Consider the following 15,581-nt stretch of genomic DNA (forward strand, 5'->3'; position numbering starts at 1 on the left):
GTGGGCGGGTCGGTAAACTAATTTTCTGTCAAGGCCTGCCACACATTGTGTGTGTTGAGTCCGCCCGGCTGAGAGTGTGTGCCGATTTGTATGGGCTGACAAACACTAATTAATTGCAATGAGCTCCTCTTTAAAGGGGGTTTCGTCTGACGCTTTGGATCCTGCTGTTGATTGGAGCATGCTAATTACCTAGGGATTGTCAATCATGTTAAAGCAAGTGGGGAAATTTGCACTTAAAGGTACTTCATCGAGCTATTGGCCTTTATCCAATGAATACATGGTACAGATCGGCAAATGATTATTGATTAGTTCATTCAAAAGTGGAGTATTTAATTCACTAACTATATTGCTGTTTAAGCTGTGTTTTCCAATTCCCTGCATAGTCAAGCAGTTACAAACTGGAAAACAAAGTAAAATCTAGTTTTCTATCAAATCCCATAAATTTGACAAGCTAATTTTTTTGGAAAGAAGTTTAAAAAACAAAATGGAAATCGTGGCAGTGGGCCTGGCGGCCCTTTTGCAACTGATGGGCTGCTACTTTTTTTTCGCTCAGCCGCAGGATCGCTGTTCGGCGGCTCCAAATTTGGCCAGCTGGATATTCCTGGGTGCTACGTTTTTTTTCCTGTGGGACACCAAAATATATCCTCGACGATTTATGCACATGTCCGGCTACTGGCGCATCCTGATTGAGATTGTGGCCTCCGTTTTCCTGACCGAGCTGGGCACCGTCATAATTTGGTGTAGCTTGGAAAAGTTTCTGTTCAGCCTGACGAACGAGCTCGTACATTTGATGCAATGTAGCTGTCGTCCCTCGCCTTCTGTATATTGGCTTTCAGGACTAATTACCAGCTCGATAAGCGGAGCGGTGCTGTGGTACGTCCTTGAAGCCACCGACAGCATGTACTACATAAGGAAGTTTTCCTGCAAGCTGAGAACTACATTGGGCGTATCCTGGCGGATGTTCCGCTGCTATATGCAAATGAATATGAAGGCCAAGCGCCGGGCATTAACTATGTGCCAATTAGCCAAGAGGGCGAGACAATGCCAAATGACACCTTGTGAGCATTCTGAGTCGGATGAATATAGCAGTGACTAATACGGAAATCATCGACGGTCGTTTTTATACATTTGGATATTTTGCTGATAATGAGATGTTGTACTCTTTCCTAGAACTATGATTTCTTTCTGGCAATTAATACAGAACTAATTCGAATATTATTAAAATTGCGCAAGTTTTGATAATATCGTTCGGTTGATTAAAATATAAATTAAAAATATATTAAATGTGCTATTTCAAATCGTCTTTTAACTTAATAATAAATGGCAACCATTATATGACAAGTTATTACACTTGTAATGCTGGCATTGTGTTGATGAAAAGTTCATGACCACCCCCGAAAAAAAAACAGAATAAGATGTTCCGATTATTCATCGAAAGAAGCATTTCTCATACGCCCCGTCGGCCACACCCCCTAGCTGTGTGCGTGGCCATAACAAACACTCACAGAACGCAAGAGCACAACCGAATACACACAAGAAGACAGCTGAAAATGAATAAAAATGGGAGTGTCAGACGAGTTGCAGACAATCAGGGAAAACATTTGGAGATTGCCGTGCATTTCTGGCAGCAATAGACGCCATATGCTAACTTTGATTACTTCTTCTGGCTTTTATCGCTGCTTCCCAACCCCAAATGTCTATGCCATTTCCCAAAAATGTAGGCAGAGCAGACGGGGAAAGCAAAGAAATTGTATTTCATTTTGCTGGCACTGAGAAAAGACGGAACCGGATATGCGACATTTTATCAAGTCAGGCATAAATCAGCAGCTTATGCTGGATTCCATTGGGAGATGGGTCGGCTCCATTTCCTCGCTTTAATTCAGCTTTCACTTACTTTCTTCGTTGTTCCTGCATGTTTGAAACTGGCAAATAATTTATTTTGCATAAATTTGCCAGCACTTAACGATGGGGGATCTACGCCACACCTATGAGAAGACCACGCGACCCCATCCATCCGACCACCATCACATCCTGCGCCAAAGAATGAGCGCGAGGAATATGTTCCGTGGGCGGGTCACGCTGAATTATGCCATCTAATTTGTCTGCAGGCAGGTGGTGCTCATTAATCTTACCACGCTTATGAACGGCTCTCCCGTATCCGTATGTTTTTCTCGCCGTACAGCCGCAGCACACTCCTGGGACTCCGGAAACCTGCGCTGCAGATAAGCTCTTCGCCTTTGCAGCGGACTCACGTAGCTGGTTTTGTGATTTCCTTTGCCCGCTTCAATGCCAGGCGTGGGATTTTACTTGATACCCTTTCTCTGGATAAGGAAATGTAACATTACTATGTTCTCTGTGCGTTACGGAAAAATATAAAATATTAAGGATCCTCAAAAGTTGAAGCCCTAGAAAATAAAATCTTCGGAAGACTGCTGATTAAGAATATTAGAAAGTTCTTACCTTTTTCAAAATAATGCAGAAGAGCATCCAGACACCTATTACAAACTGTATTTTCGCCCGCATAGTTCGGCACCTGACTCCGCTTAAGGCCTAATGGATTTGCGCTTTGATGTGCCAACTGCGTGTACGTGTATCAAAATCGTACGACGGAGTGTGTGAGTTGAATGAGTGTGTGTGTGTGTGTGTTGGCCTGGTTGTAAGTGGTTAAGTGTCTATATTAGACGCCATCACTTGCAGTTTCCCATTTCTAAGGGCCCGCTGGTATTTTTTGGCCGTGTTTTTTGGCCCATTTTACTGCAGAGGTGGCAAGCATAAATTTCAACCTAAATGGCCTTATGAGGGCGGCCTCGAAGCTGATCCTCTGTTTATGGCCCAACCAAATGAAATGTGAGTGGGAGTCGGATTCGCATTTGGACTGGGATTGCGTATGTATGGAAGTGCCTAGTGCTGGCCCTTTTAAATTAAAAATCCTGTCCGTGGCTTATGTTTGGGCGGTCCCAAAATTGAATTTTCCTCTCGTCCCGCTTTGATTAGCATAAAATGCGGTACGTGTTTTGGTTTGGCTGAAAAACGTGTGGTGGTGATGATGATGGTCTTGTGCAGAAATCATTGAAATATTAAGTGCTTTTTCAAAGAATTTTTATTTTTGTTAAAATTTAATTTTTCTTTGCACACCACATTTTTATTTGCTTATTTATCGTTTACTTTTCCGGATCTCATTTTTTCAACATTTAAAAATTCGCTTTGCTTGTAAACAGTTTTGGTTTTCCTTTTGTTCTTGACACTTTACTTAGAGTAAATATTGTAGAAATGTTTTTTCACTGCTCTCGACATTTAACTAATGAAATTTAGGTTGTTCTTGAGATTATCTATATACACACAGATTATGCTTCCAAAATTCTTTTAATTTACTTTCAGCCGGGTTCTTGTTTCCTGTCTATGGTGGGTGATTTCTTTCAAAAGGATTTATTTCTTCTGTATGCAATATTTTTTTCTGCATTGACCGGTCTAAACTTAGTTATTTGCTAGGCAAAAGTTTAATATTAGTTTAGTATCTCACTTGTGTTTTTTAAACTAACTATATTCCTATTGAAACAATCTTATTTCAACGAGCAGTATCTTTTATATCATTTCATTTCCTTTCTCATTTAAGATTATGTAAAAGTATTTAAATGTAACCTTTATTTAAAAAGTGTGTTTCGAATTAACAATACATATTTATATACTCTTCAGAATTTTCGCAACACCAAATTTTTGTTTTGTAATATAAGAAAATATGTGTTTTTCTAAATTGAACAGTATTTAAAGCAACATTTCTCTTATACAATTTAAAGTAATGAATCCATATCTTAATGAGAAAAAAGGTGTAATCGGCAAGCCGAATCCGGGAATACCCTTACACAACAATTAGGCAATTATTTAACTTTTTATCAGAGATTAGCTAAGTAATAAAGATTTAATTTAGAACGACGCACATTCAGACCAGCGGATTTTACTTTACTGACTAATTGGAATTACCTCCCTCACCTCATTGTTTGGGCATGATATCTATTTAAATCTAAATTTCCATCTATTTTCCACCTAGACTTAAAAGAAGCTGTGGTTTAAGTAGCTTTGTACTTCTAAAGCCCCTCCTTACCTAAGAATCTGAATCAAAATTGTTCGTCATTTTGTTAATCGTTTTTAGCACATCAAAAACTATAAATATTGGACCAAAAATTACCATTGAACCTTATTTAAAGTCAAATATGTTTGCTACTGTCTTTCTTTATGTTCAGTTTCGTTTTCATTTGGTTAGTTCTTGACCGTCATGCCCAAATATTTACATTTCCTTGCGTTCAGCTTATTCATTTTTCAGCATCCATGCATAAATCAATTAACATTTATGGAAATAAATGTCGAAGAGTGAAAACTTAACACAGCGACCCCCAAAAAACTATTTACAAGGTCAACCACACAAACCGCCATCGCGCTGGGTGGAAGTGGGTGGCTGTAAGGATCGGATGGCATGGAATGGGATGGGTCAGGAGAGCAAGGACACGAATGTCGTCGCCGTTTTAGTTTTTGGCTGTCGTCGCCTTTTGTGTGCGTCTTGTCGACACAGTTTTTGCTCGCCAGTTCATTGAAATGGTGGCAGTCAATGTGTCAGATAAACAAGCCCGATGACACTTTTTGGCCATGATTCAGGGTCTGATCCGGCAAACGGAGCGTGAGAGTCAAGTGTGGGAATTTATAGTTGGCCATGCAATTCTTGCCCCAAGATTTGCACAATAAACACCTTGACGGGACAGGAAAATGGGAGTGCTTGGGAAATGGCGAAAGTGGGTGGTGCTCTATCTCTGACTGTCTGCACACAAGTGGTCACATTTATATGGACGATATGTTTGCTTTGTATGCGGGTAGCTCCTCTTCTGACCCCAGTCCATTTGCAGACTCACTCTTCCTTTGTTTGCAGGACCTTGCCAGGACGTGCCCGGCTGCACACACACACGCACGCAAACAATCCTCCATGCACGCTGCCAATGACAGTTGTCAACATGACAGTTATAAGGACACTGATACAAATGTTACGGATGTTTGTCTTGGCCGGACAAGGAATGTTGTTTATAGCATGGTGTAAGTAGAGCGCAAAGATTGATTAAAAGTGCTGATAAATGGTTGCGAACTGTATGTGTCCCGTCTTAAAATTAATGGATAATTATCTCAGTGCCGTAAAATTTAATTTGAAAAGTTTACAAGTGTAGAGGCAGTGATCTTCACAATCTTCTTTTCGAAAACTTTGAAATAAGCATTAAGAACTCTTCGTTACGACTTTAAAATCTCTGATACCATTAAACATGATTTTTCTAATAGTTTCACTTAAGTGGACGTTTGAAAACACTTAGCCAACTTTGCTATTCTTAATTCCTATGACACTTGAACTTAAAGTATTTACTTGGCCACGACCTTAACTTTTATATGTTTCTTAAGAAGATTACAGAAATAAAGAACTTTGGAATAACTGCAATAGCTGAATTTGATAAAAGTAATAGAGGTACGGAAAGTTTAAGTGACCAATGGCAATGAAATTGGACAAGGGCTTGTGTATGATTGACCTTGGCTTCAAAGTTCCTAAGAATTTTACTAAGACTTTGTGTTCCTCTTTAGCCAGATAAAGTTGCATTCAGCAGTAAGGTTAGGATAGCACACTGCTTTAAACCATTCTTTCACATTATACGTACTCTAGAAATCTTTCAAACTTTAATCCTTTTCCCTACTTTAACCGCAGTTTTGGAGCTGTTTTAGGCAGTACTGTCAGAAGTTGGTAAGTCCGTTTCAGTTACGGAAATCCCAGCTAATGTCCGGCAATCAATGCCTGGGACCAATGTAGATCCCTCCGAGACTATCGCCGCTATCCCCGCCCACGCCGCTGCCCTCGCCGTCCTCCTCATCCTCCCCATCGTTATCCAGAAGGCCATCATCCAGCCCAATGACTTCCGTTCCGTTCTCCTGGCCACTTGGACCATTGTTGATGGTGGTTCCCTCGTAGGTATCGCTGTCGTCCACCAGACAACAGTCCCCGCAGTCATCCGTCGAGGAGTTGACATCGTCGCTGAGATCGTCCAGCAGCGTCACCTTGGGAGTCCGAAACTCATCCGGACATCCCACCGAAATGCCGGCGGAGGCAACCGAAATCTTGATGTTGCAGTTCGTGGAGGCGTGGCAGGCATGGGAGTGCGGAATGGGCTGCTGGAGAGTGGCCACCTGGGACGACGCCCCGTGAGCGGGCCGAAAACTCAGATTGGGCGTCCGCTGACCCATGCTAGCGATTCCAGGGGGCATCTGGGTGTGCGACATGCTCAACGTGGGCGGCACATTCAGCACCGCTGCCCCACCGCCCACCTTGTGCTGCGAGTGGGCGTGGCCCGAGTACATCAGCTGGTGCGTGTCCGAGGCCAAATTGTGGGCAGTCAGTTGCAGCGGATGCTGATCCTTGCGTTCTGTCGAGTGGAGAAAGCAGAAGAGATGGCAACTATAAACACTTCAGATTGCAAAGTATCTGAAGGATGCGAACACGGAAGCGGAAGTGCATTCGAGGACATGTCGGCGATTGGTTTATCGCCTCCACATTGTGCAGGCATCTGTGAGGGCCTCAAGTGAATGAGCCAGCACTTCGCGTCCCCCATCACTTCCGCTTCCCACTGTCCTGGGGTTTTGCAAATGGGAAGATGCGGGAGTAGAAGTATTCGCTACCCTGCTCTCAAATGAAAATGTGCATGTGCCCATGGGGGCGCTACGTGGACGTTTCGTAAAATCCAATTAATTAAATTGAAAAATAAGCTGATTGTCGTATTGAGTATTTGCGAGTATGCCAATCCGCTGCATACAAATTTGCAGCTATGCATTCTAATCAACACTATCGTTTTATATGATTCCAAATTCCTATATAAACACTTAAATAGTACTTAAATTTCACCAAACTATATTAAAGCCCTATTTTAATGCAGTTATGTTTAGGGAGAAATAACATAAAAACGAATAAAATAAGTTTAAAATATTTTCTGATTTCAAAATTTAAGAGGATTTTCAAACTTAAACTCTTGTTATTTGTTTTTTTGTTTTAAGCTCTTTAAACTGAAACAGATTTCGTTTCAAGCAAAATTGCGAGACTAAAAAGTTAGACAGTTAATCAAATTTTAAAAAGCCCCAGTAAGTGCTTGTTACTAAAATTAATTAAACAGATTAGGGCATACTCCCCGATCCCAAGCTCTGCGCATTTCAGAGTGCAGTGGCTTCGGAAGGGTGTGAAAACTTTCCGGTGACACCCTGCCCTCGACCTGACAAGCACCATTGTCCTGGCCATACAATGGCTCTCAAACTATGTGTGTGGTTACAAGTGGGTTCAACTGCGTTGGTATCACCTTTTCCGCCGCCATCGCCTCCGCACCTCACACCCGCCCCGCAATTATCTGTCCGCAAAACTTTCAACTAACGTGGTCGGATGGGGTAAAACCCCCGGCTGGAGGCGGAGAGTGATGGCAGGACGAGGAGGCGAGGAGGAATCCCATCATCAACTCACCCAGGGGGCCCAGAAGTTTTGGCTGGAGCGGCAGCATGAAGTCGTGGCCAGTCGTCGCCGCCCGCGGCTGGAGGCTCTGCACCGCCGGCACGCTCAAGTAGTCCGCTGCAAAGTCAGAGGAGGCGGCCGGAAAAGCCGGGAAAATGCGTTAGTGCCGTCGGAGCAAACAATGTAACGGTGGCCGAGCCAGGGCCAAAGTTTTCCCCAAAACAACCGAAAAGAAAACAAACAAGAAAGCAAGGAAAAAACGAAGAAGGAAATGGAAAACCCAAGATGGTGGGAGCTTGCTTTACAAAACTTTAAAAACCACACGCAGCTAAAAATTTCTTCTACATAGCGTACTGATAAAAAAGTTGGCGCCAAGGCACAAGAAAAAAGTGAAAAGTTGCGAAATCATTTTTAATAATTCTATAGATAAATACACTCGCATAAAATATACAACTTTAGCATTTCCATCAACAGGCACTTGACAACTTTTAACTATCCATAATTGCAAAATGGGAAAATTTTATTTACAAACCAACTTTATGCAAACAGTTTCGAAGAAAAAAATAAATTTAAACACGTTGGCTTAAAGACAACTTATAAGGTAACAGGCATTCAAATAAATACATTTATCGGGCAATAAATACGTAGGTATAGACAACGAATCATTCTGACATTCTGAACATATATTTTTCTAAGAAACACCATTAAGTGAACCAATAGAAAATCCTTCAAAGGAGCGTCTCTTCAGACAAACTTTTAACTATAATTGACAGTCGTTGAGAAGTTGTTACCGTGAAAATTGGTTTACTCTTGCACTTTGTATTTGAGCTGGTGCAACAAATTTAAATATTAAAATTAATTTGCCCGTACTCCCGAGCACTCGGCGGTGCGAAGAACAAAATGAAATTTCAGCAGGTGAGGCTCGGTGAGGAATGGGTTGGGATTTTTCCACAGACACAGATGCCTTCAGGTGAGTGGGCATAAGCGCCCACTGCCTTAATTGAAATTCCTGGCCAATTCCTGGCCGTTGGCATTCGCTCTTCTGGCCCACTGTGGCCATAAATTGTTCAAGCGTTTGGCCGCCCTTTCAGTACACGGGTGTGTTTCTGGTAAATGACCACTACAGGATCGCAGAAGTAACCCTGTAGCACCAGCAGCCACTTGGCCTGCTAATGATTTAGTTGCTATTTTTGTGCCCTGCAATTTGCATCCGAAAGTGGGTAGCAAAAGCATTGCCCCCTCGACTTTGCCGCACCTCGGCATAATGCAAAGCAGCTTGGGAAAGTAAAAAAAACTGGGTGGTAAACAGGAGCCGCGTCAAATGTCACCGCTCCTGCATTTCCGGCAAACAGAGAAATTTCATTTGCCCCGGAACTCGGAACGTGCCAAAGTATGCAACTCTTTTTTCTCAATGCCTTTTTTAGCGGAAAAATGGGGCCAGTTGCATTTTTCCAAGCGGCTTATAAAATGTTTCGCAACGTGTGAACTGCTCTTAAAATAGCAGCCGCAAAACAAAAAAGAAAACAATTAATAAATACTTTTCTTAGAGCATCTTAAAAACATTTCCTGACTGACACTCAAGTTTTTTGTGCACAGAGTGCGAAGGTAGAAGAAATATAATATTAAAAGGTATTTTATAAATCTTTGAATTTAATATTTATAGTAGAACCCCTTATAAAAACTTCTTATTAAGAGATTTTTTATATTAAATGTAATAATTCAATGTAATTGAAAAAGTGAAGTTTTTATGCCCAGCAATCAAATCCCCATCATATTAAAGTTTGAGTCCCGACCCTTTCCGTGTATAACTACATCAGCTTTTCGAATTAGCATTTATGGTTCCTTTTTCTTTTAACACTTTCTCTCAGAGACCCCTGCCCTTTCGTCCTGAGTATCCAACATCCGAGTAAGTTCAACTAAGCAACTTTCAACTTTTGGACTAAAATTCTTTATTCTTTCGCTTTCCACAACCTCACAACTGGCTCAAGAAATTAATCGCCTTGAGAGCCGCAAACTGCCTTCCGTTTTCCCATTTGAGTAGGTCCTCATTTTTCCTGGACAAAAGAAAAAAGAAAAGTCGAGATTTGAGCTTGCACACTTGAGCTCTTGTGGCTTTAATTAAAATGCACATCATGGGGAAATTTTCTTGAACCGGTTCTTTTCATTATACATTTTTCGACAGGTTTTTCCTTCTCATATTTTTACACTTTATTTTCAATTTTTTTACGTTTATGAGTCGGGATATTTTCCAGTACTTTGGCGGACTGGCGAGCAAATGGAAAAAGTTTTTCAATTTGTTTGACGATAAATGAACTTTATTTCTATATATGTTCGAGTGCTTTAGTGTGGGCGAGAGCATATAGAGTGCTTGCGCCGGTTTGGCCTTTTTGAAATATGACATAAAAAGGATTTTCGCCTAGCATAATAAAATTGTAATTAAAGTTAAATGCCGAATATAAAAAGAATTTGCAAAAAGCTTTTAATATGCAAATAAACATAAAAAGTTTTCCCTTTGCCCGTTTTGTGTTTGTTGCAATCTCTTTTATTGACTAACTCTCGCAGTGACAAAGTTATAGCATTCGGGTGAAATTTATAGCATGCGATAAATTTTAACAAGCTGAGGGCAACGACAACAAGAAGATGGTTCCCCACTCAAATGACTAATTGTTCCAGACCCATAAGAATACCCTATACAGACTATAAAACAAAATAACACCCAGGGCTTTATTCGAAAGTTATTCTTTGATTTAATTGTTTAAATAATAAAAATCTGCATCTTCTATACTGCCTGTGTTAACCGTCTTAAAATAAACAAATTACTTAAAAGGATACAATAAAAAAGACCTTAAATATTTTCGTAGCTCTGTTAATTAAGTTCTTTCGACAAAGTGAATGTTCTATCTTCATTAATTAAATATTTTTTTAAATAAATTAAATACTGGTGCATTTTTTTTCTCAGTGCTTTCACGGGCATATAAAGAAATTTCTGCAAATGGTTAACAAACATTTGTGCACGTGCAGCATGCCAAGACAAAGACAAAGGGGTCGAAGAGAAGGGGCGGTGGGCGGAGAAAGTAGAAAGTAGAAAGTAGGGGGATGTACAGATAGACGGATAGACAGAAGGGCACAAGACGGGACAACACTTACAACTGATGAACGAGGGACCGGCGGGGGCGGCTGCGGCGGCTGTGGCAACGGCTGCTGAGGCAGCTGAGCCTGTTAGCGATGCCGATGACGTCATCGCCGCCGACGCTGGGCCAAGGCCGTGGGCGTGGCCATGGGCGTGGCCGTGACTGTGGACGGGCGGGGGCGTGGGTTGGAGCATAGGCACTTGGTAGGTCAACGCCGACATCGGCGTCGGGTCCGCCTCATTCATCGCCATCGCCATCGTGGTCGTCGTCCTTTGCGCAGGATGCAGGCCAATGACATTGACGCCGTTCACGTTCACGGTGCCTGTATTTCCGACCGGCGGACGGATGCATTTGCATTCGGATACACATATACAACACACGCATTCGATTACATGTTGTTACACCAACACACACAAAATGTAACAGTTACAAATACATTTGACAAACATTAAGGAACAAAAAAGGGAATAAATTCATTTTAGAACCATATGCAGCAACATCAATTTTGAATAAATGAGGGCAGCCAAAATTAAATTTAAGCCGCTTATAATTTGGAAAAGCCCCCAAAAGGAAAGGGTTCTTATTTATGAAAAAACATTTCGAATGGGTGTATATATACACCCATGGTAATTATACAAATTTTTAATTTAAACAAAGGTTCAAGCTTAAATAAAATACATTTATGATATAATTCGTTGAGATCTGTGACATGGTATAAAATTAGAAAATGATTAAAATACTGAAATTATTATTTTCTGTCTTGAAATCTTTCAGAAGGAAGCTAAGCTTATTTATGTATTTACAATGTATGTATAAGTCCATCTTTAGTAAAATGTTTAATTATTATTGGCTTTCCCCGGAGGCTTGCGCCTACAAAGATCATAAATAATCAGGATAATCTCAAGTCAACATTAATGAACTTAGTAGCACATCAAAGTTAACCAAGAAAGGGCCAATATCCACTAGCTGGAATTGTGGGCATTAAGGAAACCCGAAGCGATTATAAATCCTCGTACGACATTAAATTTATAACCCTTGGTGAGTCCGAAATTGCTGTGCAATTGCAGCTGCTGGGAGCTGAGGATAATGGGAAATCATGTCCCCGCTCGAGTGCATATATCCACTTAAGTCTTTGGGCCCCCGGGGCTTGCAGCCTCAGCAGCATCCAAGCCACTCGCATGTGGCGAAAGTCCTGCCTTCAATGCTTTTGAATAATCAGTAAAATGGAAATTTACCACATGAAGTCCCCAGTGGCGTGGGTGGTGGGAGATTCTGGGGGTCGGCAGCACCCCGGGGAATACTAAATGCTAAATAACAGCTGACTCGCCCAGTGAAGGGTGCATAAATAATAAAATAATTAAACAAGAAATTGAATGAAATTAATTCAGGCCCCAACAGCGAGGCAAAAGCAAACCAGAAGCCAGTATCTGTGTGTGTGTGTGTGAGTATCTGTGTTATGTATGCTGCATGTGTGTGTGTGCGGATTAGTCTGTAGCACTGGGACTGCTCTAAATATCTGCAGGCCGAAAAAGCAATAAAACAAAAAGTAATATTCAATACAATTTGAAAGTGACAGAAAGAGGCATAAAAGTGATGGAAAGTCGAAAACTCCGACCGTAATAATACCCTATACTCGCCCAAACATTATTTTAAAAATATTACGTATACGTATTGAGAACCATATTTACACTCATTACAAATTTTTTTTACGAACCAAAATTATGCTTTGAAAATGCTGTTTTGAATTAAAATTGGTTTGTTGTAGTTACCGTGAGAAAAAATAATATTTACACTTGCCCAAAACCAAATTTGATTGTCATGCACTTAATTAACATTTCCGGCAATTTTAGTTTGTGCGAGTAGCGGGTATAGATGAAGCAGGCTGCAGTACTCACCTATTTTGGCACCGCCGAATGCGTCCTTAAACATTGGCGCCCCTGCAGCGGGATGACCCACCGCATGGCCACCGAGTCCCGCCCCGCCTGCTCCCACTGGACCCACGCCACCGGCCACCAATCCCGGCCCAGTGGGTGGCGTCTGTTTGATGGCGTTCGTTCTTCCGCGATGCGGAGCGGTGGGCTCCCTCTTGCGGCGCGGCTGCTCCACGGGCAGGACACGTCGTCGCTTCTTGGGCAGCTTGGAGCGAGCCTGGGAATAGGAACGTTAAGCCATGTTAGCCAAAAGAGGTAAATAGCTGGCCAGAAGCTGGCAAACCTGAGTGTGGGAGTAGAACATGGAGAAGTTGCTAACGATGACGGGCACGGGCAGGGCAATGGTCAGCACACCGGCCAGAGCACAGAGGGCGCCCACGAACATGCCCGGATAGGTTTTGGGCGCCACATCGCCATATCCCACGGTGGTCATGGTCACGATGGCCCACCACAGACCCAAAGGTATGCTCTTGAACTGGTTGTCCGGATTGTCCTAAGGAAAAACATGTAATACTTCTTATTGATATATACATATGCACATTTCCTCTTTGTAGTTCCCAAAATCAATTATTAACAAAGAAAACATTAACATTGGCTTCCCATGTAAACATTTCATTGTTATTTATTAGCTTTTGGGCAGTTTTTATTAAAATGTACATAATATTTATTTTAAAATTTACTTTGGGCAATTGATGGATTTAACAACTTACTATTCCTGAGCTCTTTACATAACAATAAGAATTTAATTAAACCTCACCTGCAACTTCTCCGCATAGTATGCCAAACTGGCGAAGAACACTATGCCCAGGACGAGGAAGAACACCAACAGAGTAAGCTCCTTGGCCGAAGCCTTGAATGTGTGGATGAGGATTCTCAGGCCCGGTGAATGGCGAGTCAGCTTGAACAGTCGCATAATCCTGACGATGGAAAAGGCCTCCAGAAGACCCGTATATTCACCCATACGCTGCATTACGTCCGTGTAAAAGCTCAAGGTGGCCGTAAAATCAATGATATTCACCGGCGATTTTATGAACTGCCACAAATTAGGGGAGACCTGAAGCAAATACAAATGGTATAATCCTTGTTAAGAATCTTCCACCAGAAATTGCATGTATTACATTTTCGATGATTATAAAGATTATCTATAAGATCTACTGAAAATACTAAAATATTCTTCTGGCGATTACTCACAATCAGCCTGATGATGACCTCGATGAAGAACCAGACGTTGCAGACCAGTTCCACGTAGAAGAAGGCCTCGTGTGGCTGCCCATAGGTCTCAATCCATCCGTGTTTTCTCCTCCCATTGTGGCCCAATATCTTCTCTTCGATGAACTCGTTCAGGATACTTCCGTTGATATTCCGTTTCAGTCGCTGCCGCTGGCCGCCCTTAATGGTGACAATGGGCGTGGCCTGGCCAGGAGCGGTAAAGTTACCGCTGCTGTAGCTCGTGTAGTTTGTGACACGAAAGGTGGGTCCGATGCTGCCGCTGGGCGGCGTGATGCTGTGCTGATGGTACTGATGGGTCTGCGGTGGTTCTCCCATGGGATCGTGTCCGTGGGGTGGACCACCCGCACCTGGCCCGTGGGCATCGTGGGCTCCGGAGGGCAGATCGACACGAAAGCCGGGATGGGTCTTCAGGCAGAATGATATCACAGAAACAAATATAAAGAAAACCGACATGCCAGCAACGATCTGTAAAGGAGTATCATCAGTTATCAGAAAGTTTATATAAATAATTAAGCATATTTAGTTATTAGGAATCATTTAAGACCCACCTTGGCACCCGTGGAGCTGGATGGCTCATCGAACATGGCCCAGATCTTGGGTTTTATACGCTGCCAGCAGTTAAGCTCGCCGTTGCTCAGTGCCTCCTCAAAGCCAAATAGACGAGCTATCTGCTCCTCCGTGGGCTTCTCATTTTCAATATCTAGCTTATCTAATATGGCTAAGGTGTTCTAGAGAAGATTTTCCAATTGAGTATTTCAAGTCATAATCGTTGGATAGAATTGCGTCATAACTTACTTGCGTATCGCGATGTATGCTATATGTTGACCAACAGCAAGGTTCTACCTGATTTGAGTCGAGTCCCCAGAATTCCAGCTCCTCCTCGAAAAGCGGGCCACACACGTCAGTTGGATAGTGCAGTTTTCCAGTTCTAATTCAACGAAATAGAAAGAAGTCAATTAAAACAGAATCCCTTTGTATATACATTTTCCTATTTGTCTTAAAGGTTTTTGGTCAAGAAGTTGGACCATAAATTGAATAAATTGAGCAAGTCTTCGTTCTCAAAATATTCAAACTGAAGCTGCCTCGTTTGCGTAGAATCTCATTAAGACACAGCAATTATGGCATAACTAACCTTTGACTAAATGCTTTCTCCATCAAGGATTCCCATTTTGGACTCTCTCGACCGGTCAAAACAAATTCATGGACTTTGCCAAGCATGCAGAGGGATTAGACAGCAGACCGAATAATATTATGGCCAAAAAGGCACGTCTGGAAATGTGGCTGCAAATTGCGCAACTGAAAGTCGGTGATGGTAGAGGGATATCACTTTTATATGCATGGTTGGCAAATGTGTGGATATGCATTGCATGCACCTGGTAAAAAGAAGAAACCGACATGGCCATTCCACACCCACCTCTTGACCCCCTTCTCCGACACTTGGCATATTCATAATGCTGCCTTGGCCATTGTTCCATTCTCTTGGCTAACAACAATTTGTGATGCATTCACTGTGTGTATGTGTGTAAGTGTGTGCTCAAATTGCAGTAAATGGCTGCGAGGGAGTTCCAAAAAAATATGGGGAGGGATCGTCCTTGTCCACAGTTGTTGGCCAACTTGTAATGCCATATCAGCTGCCGGACAGTCGCCGAGTGCGGGGGCGAGTCCTTGCCTGGTTTTATTTTTGGATGATATCTTCACTTACCACCCATTCCACCCCACACACACACACACATATGCACAAACGTGCGGCCATCCTGACAATCCTTTTTCCGTGATGGTTCC

At 42.2% G+C, this 15,581-nt stretch overlaps 2 protein-coding genes across 3 annotated transcripts in view; one reads left to right on the forward strand and one right to left on the reverse strand.

The window, feature by feature from the left end:
* Positions 1 to 427: 427 nt before the first annotated feature.
* LOC117146848 lies at positions 428 to 1,249 on the forward strand. The gene has a single exon (XM_033313413.1). It carries the CDS (start codon positions 485 to 487, stop codon positions 1,094 to 1,096), a length of 612 nt encoding a protein of 203 aa, XP_033169304.1. The 5' UTR covers positions 428 to 484; the 3' UTR covers positions 1,097 to 1,249.
* A 4,537-nt stretch (positions 1,250 to 5,786) lies between these two features.
* LOC117143754 (potassium voltage-gated channel protein Shaw) overlaps positions 5,787 to 15,581 on the reverse strand; it is a 40,268-nt gene continuing 30,473 nt past the window's right edge. Inside the window, exons 4-12 of one of the 2 annotated variants that reach the window (XM_033308571.1) lie at positions 14,595 to 14,727; positions 14,348 to 14,527; positions 13,761 to 14,264; positions 13,327 to 13,623; positions 12,853 to 13,062; positions 12,534 to 12,786; positions 10,655 to 10,960; positions 7,520 to 7,624; positions 5,787 to 6,440 (exon numbers count right to left, since the gene is read on the reverse strand). In XM_033308571.1, the coding sequence (XP_033164462.1) occupies positions 5,809 to 6,440; positions 7,520 to 7,624; positions 10,655 to 10,960; positions 12,534 to 12,786; positions 12,853 to 13,062; positions 13,327 to 13,623; positions 13,761 to 14,264; positions 14,348 to 14,527; positions 14,595 to 14,727 (2,620 nt within the window). In that variant the 3' untranslated portion in view covers positions 5,787 to 5,808. Of the gene's footprint in view, positions 6,441 to 7,519; positions 7,625 to 10,654; positions 10,961 to 12,100; positions 12,155 to 12,533; positions 12,787 to 12,852; positions 13,063 to 13,326; positions 13,624 to 13,760; positions 14,265 to 14,347; positions 14,528 to 14,594; positions 14,728 to 15,581 lie in introns of those variants that run through there. The other variant, XM_033308579.1, reaches the window with a different exon arrangement.

The sequence above is a fragment of the Drosophila mauritiana genome, chromosome 2L, assembly GCF_004382145.1.
Source record: "Drosophila mauritiana strain mau12 chromosome 2L, ASM438214v1, whole genome shotgun sequence".
Lineage (NCBI taxonomy): Eukaryota > Metazoa > Arthropoda > Insecta > Diptera > Drosophilidae > Drosophila > Drosophila mauritiana.